We start from the raw sequence: 15,664 nt of genomic DNA, 5'->3' as shown, positions 1-15,664 counted from the left end.
CTTAATTGTTAAAATTGATATTTCTTAGTGATTCTCAGCCTTGAGATCCAGAAAGTAAGATGCACATTTTCAGTTGAGAAAAACCCCCAAAAACTGTTGCTTTTTTAAAACTGTTCCACTTTTACCAGATACCACAAGTAGAAATGTAGAGATGCCCGTGTGGTATTTTCACTTCCACCGGAGTACTTCAGTGTTCTGGTATTTGTATTTTTACTTATTCGTTAAAGGTCTGAGCAGCCTAACCCCCACTCCCCCTCCGCAGAAATGTGCATGACTGGATCACACTCCCAAAGGAATTATGATGTGATGGGATGTGATCACACGGGCTGGAGGGTGGAGGCTGGGTGGAGGGGGATGCCGGTCATGCGCTAATCTGGTATTTAAGGTCCAAGGTCCTCCCTGGTGGAGGGGAATTAGGGGGCCTCTCTGTCTTCCAGGGGGTGATGACATTTGGGAAAGGATCCAGTTCCATCTAAAAAGACCAAAAGACACCATCTGAATTCAACCGCAATCCGTCACCTCGGCCATCTTGTCATTGGAATAATGTCTTTGGGAGTCGTGGTTGTCCTCCTGTGGGTGGCCCTGGCGGGCGCTCAGTTCCCCAGGGAGTGCGTGACGCCGGACGGGCTGCGCAGCGGCGAGTGCTGCCCGTCCCCGCCGGGGCTGGAGGGCGACCCCTGCGGGGCGGCGGCCGGGCGCGGCCAGTGCGTGGCCCTGTCGGTGGACACCCGGCCCCACGGCCCCCAGTACCCCCACGACGGCCGGGACGACCGCGAGCGCTGGCCCGCCAGGTTCTTCGCCCGGGGTTGCCGGTGCAACGGCAACTACAGCGGCCACAGCTGCGGCCGTTGCCGCCACGGGTGGACCGGGACGGACTGCGCCCAGCGGGTCGCCGTGGGTGAGTGGGTGCGAAGGTGTTTAAAGTCTGCCGCGCCGAGGTCCTTTCAATCCGAGCTCCTGCAGCCATCTGTAGAACTTCTAGAAGTTCTGTCACCACCTCCGAAACTTCTGTTGACATCTGTAGAAGTTGTGTAACCACCTTTTAAATCTCTGTAACCGCCGCCAAAGTCTGTAACCCACCGTAGAACTCGCTTAACCGCCTTGAAAACGACCGTAGCCGAACTCCTGCCAACATCTGTGGCGCTCGTGCAACCGTCTTCAAGACCTCCAGAACCCGCCACCGCCTTGAAAACTTAAAAAAAAAAAAAAAAACTCCTGCGGTCGTCTTTAACATCTGAAGCATTTCGGCAGCCGTCTCAAAATCTTACAGAACCTTCTGTAACCATCTTTCGAAGAGCGACTTGACAGATGAAAGAGCCTCATTCATGGTCGTCATAGTCATTGAACACGGTCCTGGAGACGGCGATCTGGGTTAGAACTGCATCAGCCGTTGTCAACCCCATTGAAAAAGGACCAAAAAAAAAACAAGAATAAAAATAAAACGCCGGCCGTGCAGTTATTCTTGTCGTTTTACCGGCCGGTTGATTTTTCTTCCATTCATTGTTCCCAAAATGCAAGCCTCCACGGTCACATGACGACAGGATAATCCCGTCCCCCGTCCCCTCTTTGTTTCCCTCGCTCAGTCAGGAGGAACGTGATGCAGCTCAGCGCCGCCGAGAAGAGGGCGTTCGTGGAGGCCCTGGACCAGGCCAAGCGGACCCCGCACCCGGACCTGGTGATCGCCACGCGGCGCTACCCGGAGATCTTCGCCGCCGGCGACAACGCCACGCAGTTCGAGGACGTCTCCATCTACAACTACTTTGTGTGGTCGCACTACTACTCGGTCAGCAAGACCTTCCTGGGCGCCGGGCAGCCCAGCTTCGGCGGCGTGGACTTCTCCCACGAGGGCCCCGGCTTCGTCACCTGGCACCGGTACCACCTGCTGCAGCTCGAGAGGGACATGCAGGTGAGACGCCGTGATCGTGGTCGCCGGGAACCCTGTTTGGTGGGACATCATGGACTCCCTGTGGGGTCTAGGGTGCCCCCCTAGGCTGTAGAAACTCAAAAACCATCTGGAGAACATCTGGAGCCACCTGTAGAACTTTTCTACCCCTCCGGAGAATTTCTCCACCCATCTGGAGAACTTCTCTAACCACCTGCAGAACTTCTCTAACCACCTGGAGAACTTCTCTAACCACCTGAAGAACTTCTACTAAGCCTCTGGAGAACTTCTCCACCCATCTGGAGAACTTCTCTAACCATCTTGAGAACTTCTCTAACCCTCTGTAGAACTTCTCTAACCACCTGTAGAACTTCTCTAACACTCTGGAGAACTTCTCTTACCATCTGTAGAACTTCTCTAACCCTCTGGAGAACTTCTCCAGCCATCTGGAGAACTTCTCTAACCCTCTAGAAAACTTCTCCACCCATCTCGAGAACTTCTTTAATCATCTTGAGAACTTCTCTAACACTCTGGAGAACTACTCTAACCATCTGTAGAACTTCTCTAACCCTCTAGAAAACTTCTCCACCCATCTTGAGAACTTCTTTTACCATCTTGAGAACTTCTCTAACCCTCTGGAGAACTTCTCCACCCATCTGTAGAACTTCTCTAACCCTCTGTAGAACTTCTCTAACCCTCTAGAAAACTTCTCCACCCATCTTGAGAACTTCTTTTACCATCTTGAGAACTTCTCTAACCCTCTGCAGAACTTCTCTAACCACCTGTAGAACTTCTCTAACCCTCTGGAGAACTTCTCCACCCATCTTGAGAACTTCTTTAACCCTCTGGAGAACTTCTCTAACCATCTTCAGGAACCCTGGTTTGGAGGACGTCATGGATTCCCTGTTGGGTGTTAGAGTGCCCCCCACAGGCTGGCTGTGGGTGTGCAGATGAGACTTAAAACCCCTCCTACCCTCTTGCACCACTTATGTAATCATCTCCAAAAGTTCTTTAACCGTCTCTAGAACTTCTGTTGCCGTCTTTAAAACGCCATCATCACCTTCAGGTAATCCTGGTTTGTAGGACGTCCTGGATCTCCCGTTAGGTCTTGAGTGCCCCCCACAGGCTGGGAATGTGCTGATGAGAAACACACTTCTCCAACCATCTGTGGAAAATCGCCAAAGCATCTGTAGAAGTTCCTTAACTGGATGTAGAACCTCCGAAAACCATCGGAGGATCTTCTAGAACTTTTTCTCTGAAATACCGGTACATCTCTAACCGTCGGTAAAAGGTTTGGGACTTCTTTGCTCCGGTTCATTAAATCTTCCACACAGGACATGCTGCAGGACCCGTCCTTCGCGCTGCCGTACTGGAACTTCGCCATCGGGGGCAGCACCTGCGACATCTGCACCGACGACCTGATGGGGGCGCGCAGCAGCTTCGACCTCAACGCCCTGAGCTCCAACTCCGTCTTCTCCCAGTGGGGCGTGATCTGCGAGAGCGTGGACGACTACGACACGCTGGGCACCATCTGCAACAGTGAGGCGGCCATCTTGGAATGGCTCCCCCCCCCTTTCGACCGGGGAGGGTTTTGCTCTGAAAATGAAAATGTTCCCCGAGCCGTTTTACTGCACCGCCCCCCGAAGGCGCACACACCTGGTCTGCTTTTAATAAGCTGCTGAGTCGTTATGTAGAACTTAACTTAAATCTCAGTGACAACCATCACGAGTGAGGTTGGGTTCATTGCGTAAGAGGGAATAAACAAGAAAATTACGGATGTAATTATGGCCGCGGAAACCAATTTTGGAACTCGGTCTAGGAACCCGGTTTGGAAACTGAGGATAACGGTTGCCCAGTTGAAAGGTTGTGCAGGGCAACCAGATTTGAGCCATTGTCAACCGTATTGTGCTCCCTGGTTGCCCCCTTGTCAAACACTTTTCCCCATGTAAAAAATAAAATAATAATAATAATAATAATAATAGTTATAAATGCTCAGTTATAAAAAATATTTAAATATGGCAAAATATGTCTTTCTTTGCAACCCACTTCTAAAAGTTGATTTCGGACGCTACTTTTGTCGTAGAATTCAAACCCGTGGCCGGGATAACCGGGACAACTTCCTCCCTAACTCAGATGGGTGTAAAAGCTGATTTTGGGAACACCCTGAGTCCACAGCATCCCGTCTCTACCAAAGAGACAAACTGGAAACTTTAAAATCCTCCTGGAATGAGATATTTGAGTGTATCTGCGGTCCCGCCCCAAGGTACCGAGACGACGCCCATTAGGAGGAACCCGGCGGGAAACGTCAACAGACCCATGGTGCAGCGGCTCCCCGAGCCCCAGGACGTGGCCGACTGCCTGCAGGTCAACACCTTCGACACGCCGCCCTACTACTCCACCTCCTCCGAGAGCTTCCGCAACACCATCGAAGGTCTGTGTTATTATTAGTCTTGGGCTGAGTGAGGGATAACGTGCAGCCGCCGCGCCCGTCATGGTGAAATAACCCCCTGCCGGGGTGATCGGGGGGGGGTTGAGGACGCAGAATGAGGTGCCACGGCGACGGTGATGGTAAACAGCTCAGAGGGCGTTATTCAGAAATAACCGACCGTCGACCAATCAGAATGGCGCATTCCACCGAGCCGTCAATGAATTCCATGCTTTGTTTTATATGTGACCTACCCAAGCATATATGTATGACCGTATGTATATGTATGTGACAAATAATCTCTTGAACTTGAACTTGAACTTGAACTACGTGGACATTTCAAGTCTATATAAAAAAATGTTGAATGTTGTGGTGCAGGCTACAGCGCCCCCCAGGGGGCGTACGACCCGGCGGTGAGGAGCCTGCACAACCTGGCCCACCTGTTCCTGAACGGCACCGGCGGGCAGACCCACCTCTCGCCCAACGACCCCATCTTCGTCCTGCTGCACACCTTCACCGACGCCATCTTCGACGAGTGGCTGAGGAGACACGGTCCAGGTGGGCGCGGGGACCCAGTTCACCCGGAGATCGATGAATCACAGAGATAAAAATGAAAAAGAACACAAAACTTGAAAAAAATTAAATAAGTGGTGAATTTGGAAAGTGAGAGAGGAAGGAGAGAGAGTGTCACTTCCATTTCTATTTTTTTTTTGTGTATTTTTAAGTTTATTCGACTCTATATTGCCAATGTTTGTATTTTTTGTTCCTTTTTACAATAGTTGCATACAAACTTTTTTTTTTTTTTTTTAGAGATTTTTTGGTTTATTGTTAATTGCAATAGACTTAATGTTAAGTCTATTGTACATTGCCAATTCTTCCCATTTTTTTTGCTATTTTTCAGGTTCATCGCATATTGTATATTGAATGAATATTTAATTTTTTTGTTCTTTTTTCTATCTTTTTAATTTAAATTTTGGTGTTAGGTGTATTTCATTGTAAATATTTGTTTATTTTAAGGTTTATTGCATTTTGCATTTTTTCCAATATTCAGCACTGTCGTATTTTATTCTCTATTCTCTTATGACTTGTTGTTTTGAGCAGCTGTAACACTGTCATCTCCCTCCACCTATCACTATCTATCTATCTATCTATCTATCTATCTATCTATCTATCTATCTATCTATCTATCTATCTATCTATCTATCTATCTATCTATCTATCTATCTATCTATCTATCTATCTATCTATCTGTCTGTCTATCTATCTATCTATCTATCTATCTATCTATCTATCCATCCATCCATCCATCCATCTCTATCTCTTTCTCCCTCTCCCTCCCCCAGACTCCCCCGTCTACCCAGAGGAGAACGCCCCCATCGGTCATAACAGAGGGTTCAACATGGTTCCCTTCTGGCCTCCGGTCACCAACGCTGAGATGTTTGTGACGGCCCCTGACAACCTGGGCTACTCCTACGAGGCCCAGTGGCCAGGTAGGAGGTGGCGGAAAAACAACAAATACCTTGTGTTGTTTTTCCGCCTTGGAACTGCAGCTAATTGCACCACAAAAACATGTTATTGATCATTGATGTTGATGTTATTGTTATTGATTGATGAATTATTGATGAACATGATTAATACCAATACTAATGAACGCTACGCTTCTCATATTTCTTCTACTCTGTTGTACTTTTATTTACTATGGTAGGTAGCCATGTGATCAGTGGGATAACGGACAGACAGCCGGGCTTCATCCCAAAATAACTCCCTTCAGAGTGATAGGAGACACTGATCACCCACCCGGGGGTTATCTTGCGGCAAAGCCCGGCTTGGCCGTCCGTTATTTGCCCCCACCCGTGTCAACAGCTTACATCGACGACAGCTCATTTTGCGCCTTCTCCCCAGGCCAACCGTTCACCATGACGGAGATCATCACCATGGTGGTGGTGGCCGCCCTGGTGCTGGTGGCCGCGCTGTTCGCCGCCACCACCTGCGCCGTCCGGGCCAGGACGTCCAGGGCGGACGGCCGCCAGCCGCTGATGGGGGACCAGTACCAGCGCTACGACGACGACAAGGGACAGTCCGTCGTCTAGAGACGCCCACGTCACGCCCAAAACATAAGCCCCGGCAAGCGATTCCTTACCCCCCCACAACCCCCCCAAAACCGGAGATTTTTAGTATAGGTTTGATTATGACGCGGCGGAATACTCCGTTCTGATTGGTCGATAGCGGCGGTCGGCGGTCGGTTATTTCCGGATAACGGCCGCCGATCTGTTTAATAATGACTGTAATCGCGGGGAAGCGCTTCTCCGCGCGTCGCTCCGCCCACGCGCTCTGGCCGACGGTGACGCCAGTGGCGCCATCTAGCGGCGCTGCATAGAAACTACAACAGAAGACCTGAGATAGTTGTGGATAATGTCCAATTTCACACAAATAACAGTCAATAGGTTCGGTCCTCTGTCGGGACTATTTTTATTTGCGGAAGCTGTTCAACTAGACATACTAGTTATAAATTATACAAATCGTTTCAAGGTAATATTCTGCCTCAGCGTTTTTATTTATTTAGTAAGAGGCCGTATAACGAAGCGGGATACACAGTGATGAGTTCCAGACCCCATCCCCCCGCCGGGGGCTTTTTTCCCCTGATAATGACCGGCTGGCCGCACGTTATTATTCCTCATCAACACATCACCACAAAACACTACATCAGAGAAAAGCTTCATTTGGGGGATAACTCTAGAGAACGTATTGTTGACTTTTCAGAGCGCGACGGCGGTCATAAAAGTGGTATTTTTAAAGCCGTGGAGGCCTGCGAGGGGTTGTTTCGCCATAATGACCGAGGACAGTATACCGAGTATTTACCCGAATCTCCCTGAAAGTCTCCTTAAAGCAGGATATTAAAATTAAGCGTAGACCACGTACCCATCCCTGAGATACTTATCTCATGTAGTGCAATGAAATAAACTAAACTCAACTATTCTGCCGTTTAAATGCAGGGGTTCTTCCGAGTCAAGTTTCAAAATATCGATGCGGATGGAAAGATTATTTAACGGTGGATGTCTTTGCAACAGGCGACGACTAAAAACGACGATTATAAAGTGCAACTATAATTTATATCACGCTCAAACCAAACGCGGTTTATACGGTTCTAAAATGTATACAATTCGCAGTTTTCCATTCTGTTTTGTTTTGTTCATTTGTTGTTGTTTTTGTATTCCTACCAGTTGGTGCCTTTGTAAGCGAGACATATCCTGTACATTTTAAAGAATATTTCGTTCAGGGCCCCGAGCACCAAGTGGTGCGAAGGCCCTATTGTAATGCAAGGAATGATTGTAATTGTATTTCTTAACCTGAGTTAATACCTTAAAATGATCAATAAATAAACCCCTCAAGATGGAAAAAAAAACGTCTAGTGCCTGTTCAACACATTTTTATGTAAGTGTTTGTCCGAATTTTTTGTTATTTTTTTTATTTCACTCTATATATATATATTTCACTTTATTTCATGACCAGTGATCAAATCCATTCAATTCAACGATGCAATTAAACTCCACAAGGGGTCGCAAATGTGCGAATACGGAATGAGAACCCAATTTTATTTCTATTTCTTTTACTTTTTTTGGAAGCCAGAGACGTGACCAAGAGACTTTTTTTTTAAACACATTAAATGATAATGATTAACAGGTAAATAAATGACGTGGGTGTTGGCCCATTTTTTGAACTGGTCAAAACTCTACCATTTGGGAATTTGTCTTCGTAGTAGTTGTCATGAGAACAGGGGAAATAACGAGCAGTAAGGAGGAGAATAGAACGACCCATAACAGAACGAGGCGTATGAATGCAGCTTTCCAAAGTAACGCGGGTAAATTGGGCTTGGACGCACGTTTTTTACGCACAAACCCAGACGCGTGAAAACGTTGGAGCAGGAGGGGACCCCCGTCACACCTGTCCGTGGTGTCGGGTTTCAGGGGGCGGGTGGGGGATCCTCCTGCCCTTCTGGGTGGGTCTACAAAGCCACGCCGTGTGACCGGGCTGCCCGCAGATCTGTGAATGGGAGCCCGCGACGCGACTCCCCACGGAGCGCACGCAGAAGGAGTTCGCGCAGGTTCTTCCGCCAGAACCTCCAAGCTCCACGGACCCGCGGGACGATTCCCCGATCCGCAGCTTATTTGAGGGGATTATTGTGTGTCCGGGTCCAGGTCTTTGAGCCGCAATCGGATTATAAAAAAAAATAAAAAATCCACGCACATTTTTTTGCGTACTTTTTGAGGTTTTTTTTTTTTTTATTATTATTATTATTATTATTATTATTATTATTATTGATCATGGAGCCGAATGAGGACGTTTTGCCGGATTTCAAGGAGCTGGAGACCAAGCTGGGTCGCAAAGTCCCGGATAGTCTGGTCCGGTCGCTGGTGGAAGGAAAACAGGAGGAGCGCGACAGATCCGCCGCGCCGCGTCCCGGGAAGCAGCAGGAGTCCGCGGACCTCAAGCGGCTGGAGAGCAAGGTGTCGTTCCTCAAGCAGGAGATGGTGAGTCGCGGCGTCCACGGGGACTGGCGGACGAAGAACAGTTGACGGCATGGTGTCTGTCTGTCTGTCTGTCTGTCGGCCGTCCATCTCTTCCTTCATCCGTCTACAGTAATTTGCCGCGTTGTGACGTCACTGTCTACCTGCTCCTGAATTTGACACCCCCCTGCTGCCGCACCGGCCTCCCCGATCTCCGTTCCGCACATGCCAACGTGTGTTGGTCGCAGAAGCGTAACTTATCGTTTGTGTTTTTGGGGGCAGCGATAAGACGCTTAGATGAGCCGCTCATTCGGCCCCGGTCTTCGGAAGCAGATCCCCAATTACACCCATTAACGCTGAAGGCGCCTTGTCACCACCCTGACGCCTCGTCACCACTGCGATTCTTTCTCCTGGGTGTCAAAACCAGTCGCTCTCACCTCATTTCCACCCACAGACCGACTTGTATTGTCATGGATGCATGTACATAAAGTAACTGGTAAAGTGATGAGAATAAAAATTGAATCAATAAAATGGCAACATGCAAATGACCCCCAAAAATTGCAATAAACAATAAGAACGCTGCACATCTACAATAGACCACGTGATCAACCGTCGCTATAAGCATAAAAGTTCACTTGAAACTGTGAAAGAAATAAGCCTAAATATCAAACAAGAAAAAATTGTCAATCCCCAATAACCCTAAAAAGTAACAAGGAACAATAGAAAAATGGCAAATATACAATAAACCCGATGATAGACAACAAACAAATATAAACATAAAAACCACCGATGAGCAATTTAAAAAAAAATAAACCTTAAAATTAAACCGGAAACGGGGAAAAAAAAAAAGAGGCAATTTTACAACATTTCAGAAATGAATCGGCAATAAACATTATAATAACAAAGGTGGACGGGATCAGAGCAGATGATTTATTTGACGCTGGACATCTGCACCGTTGTAAAAACATGGAAGCCCCGTCTGACCCCCAGTCGCAGCGAAGCCCCTTAAAGAGGTGAAAGGTCACCGGGGTTATTTGGGTTGTTTCCCTGAGCAGATGGTCCGGTCCACCGTGCTGGACTGGGATCCTGGCATTGCCCGGTTGACCAAGCCGTCAAATGCCGACGGGGGCAACCCTTTCCCATGAGCTTTGTGATTTTCAACCCTGACAGGGCACCACTGACACGGGATTTGGTAAATGAGATGTACATCTTTATCACATAATCTCCATTTAGGGGTCCCGCCTTTTTTTTTGGGGGGGGGGGGGGGTAATCCGCCCCCCTCCCCCCCTCCGACTGAGCCAAAGTCGGGTTTTGAAAAGCCGCTCCGGGGCGTGGCCCCCGCGGGACGTCTTCTTTTTGGGGCCGTCTTGGTCCCGTTGCGCTGCAGTGGGTCTTTTTGGGATTTAATCTCTAATCCAATCAGAGGGTCACGCCCCCGACCACCCCCAGATGTCCAGACACGCAGGATAATGCCACAACCAGCGGAGGCCAGTAGCTTAAAAGTCCATCAATTAGTAAGAATTACAAAGACTTTTTCTGGGTGGGGGGAGGGGGCGCCGTATAAATGTAACCAGTTCTGACCGCGAGCTCGGACGGTGACGTCTCTATTGTTTTGGCCCTTTGGCCCTTCTCTAAAGGTTCTGATTGGGAATCAATCAAATAACATGAGATGAATGTACGGATTGCCGGCTTGTATTTGAGATTTGCTTCCTTGAAATCTTGGTTTCATAACTTTGAAATGACAACCCCCTTTTCAGGACTAGAGGAGGATCACTGCGATGTCCAAATCCAGCCCCGGTTTTTCTTCTTACCCACTGGACCCCTGTTGTTTTTTGTTCGGATTTTTATTATTATTTTTCTCGGAGGCATTTCGCCGGCTGAAAGTGCAGAGCCACCGCCGAACCCGCCGACGTGAACGAAGGGTCGTTCCTTTCGGGGCAGTTCAGACGCTTTGAGGTCCAAGTTAGATTTTTTTTCAATTTAATTTTATTTTTATTGTTTTCACATCATTGAGCAGACACTTTTGTCCAAAGCGACTTTGTAACTATTCATGCACCGATGGACGTAGCCATCAGGAGCAATTAGGGGTCACTGTAAGTGTATTGATCAAGGACACGACAGCACTCGAGCAGGAGGAGCTGGGGAATCGAACCAGCAACCTTTGGGTTACGAGACGACCCGACACATCGACCTGTATTTGGAGCAGGAATTTGTGAAAAACCGTTGCCAATCTACTGGAAGCGGCCGGATGTTGGCGTAGCGGGGCGGTGTGCGGTGGAGGGAGCCGGCTGCGTTGGTGGAGCGGGTGGCGCTTTATGACATCATCCTCCAATTCATTATATATGTGCAGGTTGTGGCTCTCGGGGGACTTTTGCATGAGGGGACGTGTGCGGTGCCGCCGTCCAGACTCCAGTGGTGTGTATTGGTGGCTTCCAAAGAAATGGAAGCAACCTGGCAAAACTGTAACTCGTGTTGGTAGGAAGTAATGCTGCCTTCCATGGAAACCGGGAAAATAGGCTTGAGCTGATGCTGCGTTCCATGGGAACGCGGGAAATTGTAATTCTGCTCAATCGGAGGCGATGCTGCGTTTCATTGGAACTCCGAAAACTGTAATTTGTGACCAACACAAGTAGCCTGAACACCATGCATTGCTGCCTGCAGCTATATTTATTATTATTATTATTATTATTATTATTATTATTATTATTATTATTATTATTATTATTATTATTTATTATTTGGTTGAGCATGTCTTTATATTTTTATCTTTACTGTGAGGTCAGTTTCTGAAGAATCACAAGACCTTCAATCTTTGACCCCATGTTCTCTTCTCTCTTCCTCTTTGGAATTTCAATGGGTCCCGATGGGAATTTGGCAGTAAACTACTCTACTCAAATGATACCATGGGATACACGGTTGGCGCTAGTCCAAAAGAGGTTAATCTGTGGAAGGAGCCATTTAGTCTTTACAATCAAGCCATAAATGAGGGAGTTAGGAGTGGATCGCTTCAGTCGGAGCATCTTCTTCTTCTAATCGTGGTTCAAGTCAACGAGGCCAAACCACTCCCTTTATTCGCTCTATTTCAAGGGGTTGAATATCCTGGAAAAAGCCAACCCTGTTGCCCGTGTTACGATCCAAACGGAGCTGGGTTGCCCATGGGCTCGCGAGGAAGGCTCCAAAGCGTCGACCCATCAACCCCGCCGGCCTCCATTGTCCTCAATGCAGATTGACTGTTTGCCGGTTCTCCGTGACCACGCCCGTCCGTTCACCCGTTTGACCGCTTTGTTGTCGCCGGCTCGAATCCGTTGGCGTGACCAACCCCCGCCCTCCGAACCCCACCAGTGGTGTGGGTGACACGGATGTAGGGAGATGGATCAATGCCCGCAGCTGGAAACGGCCCTTTTATTCATTCATTTTTTTAAATGAGCCGCGACACCAGTTAGCCGTCGACCGCGCCCTGACATGGAAACAAATAGATTAGTAGTTATGACTCCTTCAGCTCCGAAGAGGCCTGCTGGGGAACAGAGTGCGCCGGAATGAAAACAATCCCGGCGACGTTGTGCTCCGCCCTCCATGTGGGTGCTGTCCTCCAGTGTACTTTAGTATGTGGGTGAAAAGAAAGATGGCTTGGGGGGGGGGTCACGATTCAATTAGATATCGATCGTTCCAGTTTCTATGGGAGGGCTCCCGGTACGACCCCGTGTCCGCGTATTGACGTTCCAATACATGATGAGATTTGCTGCCAACGTTTGAGGACACGGTCGGGCGTGCGTTACAGAATATCTCAAATGGTTGCATTATCTCCAAACAAGTTACATTTATTTCAATTTTTGAATCGAATCAGGAGTTGGAATTCAAGAGGTTTATTTGTCACATACATATACATACGTTCATACATATACACAGTGAAATGTCTTTGCAACGCACCCGGAGATTATGCACAATAGTTACTAAACCGAACATAAAAGCTAACCTAATTCCTACCTAGCAACTAACTGAAACTGCTTCCTGAAACATAATGCAGTGAATGAACAGAATAATATCAATACAATTAAATTAAATAAGACTTAAAAAGATAATACAGAGTGGGGCTACAAAATAGAAGGGAATAGAGTTATGTATAACGGATAGGCTATTTGTATATACAAATATGTACATGTGAATAAAGTGAGTATGGAGATATACAATATAGTATACATGTATGTATGTCATCATTTATTTTCACCCAGTCTACTTGCGTACTATGGTTTTGGATGTATTAAACTAATATGGTCTACTAAATAGTATTCTAGTGTGCCATTACAAATGCATTTGAACACATTAAATATATTTCATTTATTGCTTTTGACTAATTGATTGTATTTATTGTCATCATTGATTGTATTTATTTATTAACATATTTCAACCTATTGTGAATAGGGATACTTATGAAGAGGGTTATATTCATGAATACATTTTATTTATAAATGTATTTTATAATAAGCGGGTAGAACTACCTTCACTGGAGAAACGTTCTCCATTCAAGTTGTTAGTTCTCGATCGTTACTCTGCAGCTCACCGCGAAGCTCGAGCGTCCGTTAGAAACATCGACAGACTTCATTCATCCCCGGGCGGAGCTCCACCCTCCTTCTGACCCCAAAACTCTTTTCTCCCCCCCCCCCCAACCCCACCACCAGGCTCACCTGCGCGCCATCGACGTCAAGCTGATGCAGCAGCTGCTGTCCATCAACGAGGGCATCGAGTCCATCCGCTGGGTGCTGGAGGAGGAGAAGGCGGGCGCGGCCAGCCAGGACGGCAGCCTGGCGGGCAGCCTGTACAGCCTGTCGGACAGCCAGGACGGCGCCGCCTCCTCCTCGTCGCTGCGGGGAAGCCTGGGCAGCCTGACCGGCGACGGCGGGGACAGCGACGGGCTGGACGGCCTGTCGGTGGGCAGCTACCTGGACACGCTGGGCGAGGACCTCCCCGAGCAGCCGTCCCCGCCCCCGTCCCCCTTCCCGGGCCGCCCGGACCCCCCGCCGTCCCTGGGGGACAAGCAGGTCATCGGCGGCGGCAGCGCCGCCGCCTTCGCCAAAGCTCACAAACTGCGGGTGGAGCCGGACGAATACTACTGCTTTGGATAGCGGCGACAACTTGAATTTGTATTTTGATCGTTTTGTTTTTTATTTTTTTCGGTGGCGGTCGCGGGGGGGGGAGGGGCTTGAACTCGATGAATGACTGATTTTAATGGCGGTCGCACAAACCAAATGTCGGATGGATGTTAAACATTTTATTTAAAAAAAACAAAAAAAAAACGCAAACACGTAACCCTACACCCAGTGCAGAAAACGTTTTATTCACTTGATTGTTTTTGGCGCGACGCGTCCTCTGTCCAGATTCACTTCCCTCTATTTCAATCTGTACGGAGGCCCCAAGGGGACATGGGGAGACGGGACGAAAATGCGGGAGGGAAATGACGATAGGAATGGTTTCGCGTTACTCGCAGCAGTATCAGCTATCCCCAGATTGTTTCGCGTTATATCGCAAAACCCGACGCTACATCCCCTCGCAACATCTCGGGATAACGCGATTCCTTTTGCAAGGTTATCTCAAAACCAAATTGGGATAACGCGATACTTCTGCAAGATAACGCAAGTACTATCTTGGGGTGACGCAGTACTTTTGCGATATAACGCAAAGCTAGCTCAGGGTTACGCAGTACAACAATACTTTCGAGAGATAACTCAAAACGAGCTCGGGATAGCCTAAACGACGGGATAGCAATAAAAAAAAAAATTGCTTGCATCCCTGTTATATATATTTTTTAAATCTCCAATTAATTTTTAATGTCAAAATATACTGTAATTCTTGATTTACCCGCTAACACGTGCCAAGCAGCGACACAGTCATCGATTATCCTGACTGCCCTTAAAATGTCCCTTTTCCTTACTATAAGTGTGGACATGTTTCAAGACGCTCCCTAAAATGTTTCAAGACGCTCCCTAAAATGTTTCAAGACGCTCCCTAAAATGTTTCAAGACGCTCCCTAATATGTTTCAAGACGCTCCCTAATATGTTTTAAGACGCTCCCTAATATGTTTTAAGACGCTCCCTAATATGTTTTAAGACGCTCCCTAAAATGTTTTAAGACGCTCCTAATGTCCAGGGAGCCCCCATCAGTCGGTCTGGGGGGCAGGTGGGGGCTGGTGGGGGCTGGTGGGGGCTGGTGACCACACACACAGTTGTGTTTTTTTTAACGGGGCGTAAAAAGCTGCAGTTTATAGACGTTTAAACAGCGTGAAGTGCAATTTTCTTTCCAAACCACAGGCCTTGTACTTCCTGTGTTGTTTTGTTTTTTAATAAATGGGAACACAAACGTAGCTGTCCTGCCCGGTCGCACCGTCGCACCCCCACAGTTGAGTTAATTTATTTAAAAGCTGAGACCAAAGAACAGTTGCCGGGTTGTTTATATAGGTGTGTGTGTGTGTGTGTGCATGTGTGTGTGTGCGCGTGCGGGGGTTCAGTTGCCGGGCAGACGCGTGCCGAGCAGATGTTTGTTTCCCCGGCCGCTCATTTGAAAAACCGACGGGGGGGGGGGGGGGGGGGAGAAAATGTGCGGAGCGTTTTTGAAGTTTAACATTTTTTTTGTCTTGTGTTTTTTCTTTTTTGATTGTTTGTATCGGTCTTTGCCTGCCACGCCCCTTTTTGGTTCTGTTCGGGGTTTTTTTTTTTGGTTTTGTTTCTTTCCAACGACTCTGTGTGATTTGTACTGTACTTTCTTAAATTATTGTCCCGATTTGGTTTTTGAAGAAGTGTTGTTGAAGAATGATAATATATTGATTGAGTGATTGCACTTCTTTCTGGATTTGGTGTGGT

At 47.8% G+C, this 15,664-nt stretch overlaps 2 protein-coding genes across 2 annotated transcripts; both read left to right on the top strand.

Annotated features, from left to right (window-relative positions):
- Window positions 1-440: 440 nt before the first annotated feature.
- On the top strand, window positions 441-6,397 carry LOC307246933 (5,6-dihydroxyindole-2-carboxylic acid oxidase-like; the record flags this gene model as incomplete). The annotated part of the gene is made up of 7 exons (XM_080022981.1): window positions 441-898; window positions 1,584-1,906; window positions 3,217-3,421; window positions 4,146-4,313; window positions 4,686-4,865; window positions 5,651-5,797; window positions 6,210-6,397. Exons 1-7 carry the CDS (start codon window positions 544-546, stop codon window positions 6,395-6,397), a joined length of 1,566 nt encoding a protein of 521 aa, XP_079879107.1. The 5' UTR covers window positions 441-543.
- A 1,985-nt stretch (window positions 6,398-8,382) lies between these two features.
- On the top strand, window positions 8,383-14,962 carry lurap1l (leucine rich adaptor protein 1 like). The gene is made up of 2 exons (XM_080023685.1): window positions 8,383-8,836; window positions 13,489-14,962. Exons 1-2 carry the CDS (start codon window positions 8,630-8,632, stop codon window positions 13,930-13,932), a joined length of 651 nt encoding a protein of 216 aa, XP_079879811.1. The 5' UTR covers window positions 8,383-8,629; the 3' UTR covers window positions 13,933-14,962.
- Window positions 14,963-15,664: the final 702 nt, after the last annotated feature.

This window comes from Zeus faber, assembly GCF_960531495.2.
Source record: "Zeus faber genome assembly, chromosome: 22".
Taxonomy (NCBI): domain Eukaryota; kingdom Metazoa; phylum Chordata; class Actinopteri; order Zeiformes; family Zeidae; genus Zeus; species Zeus faber.
This window is presented reverse-complemented; position numbering and strand designations above follow the sequence as displayed.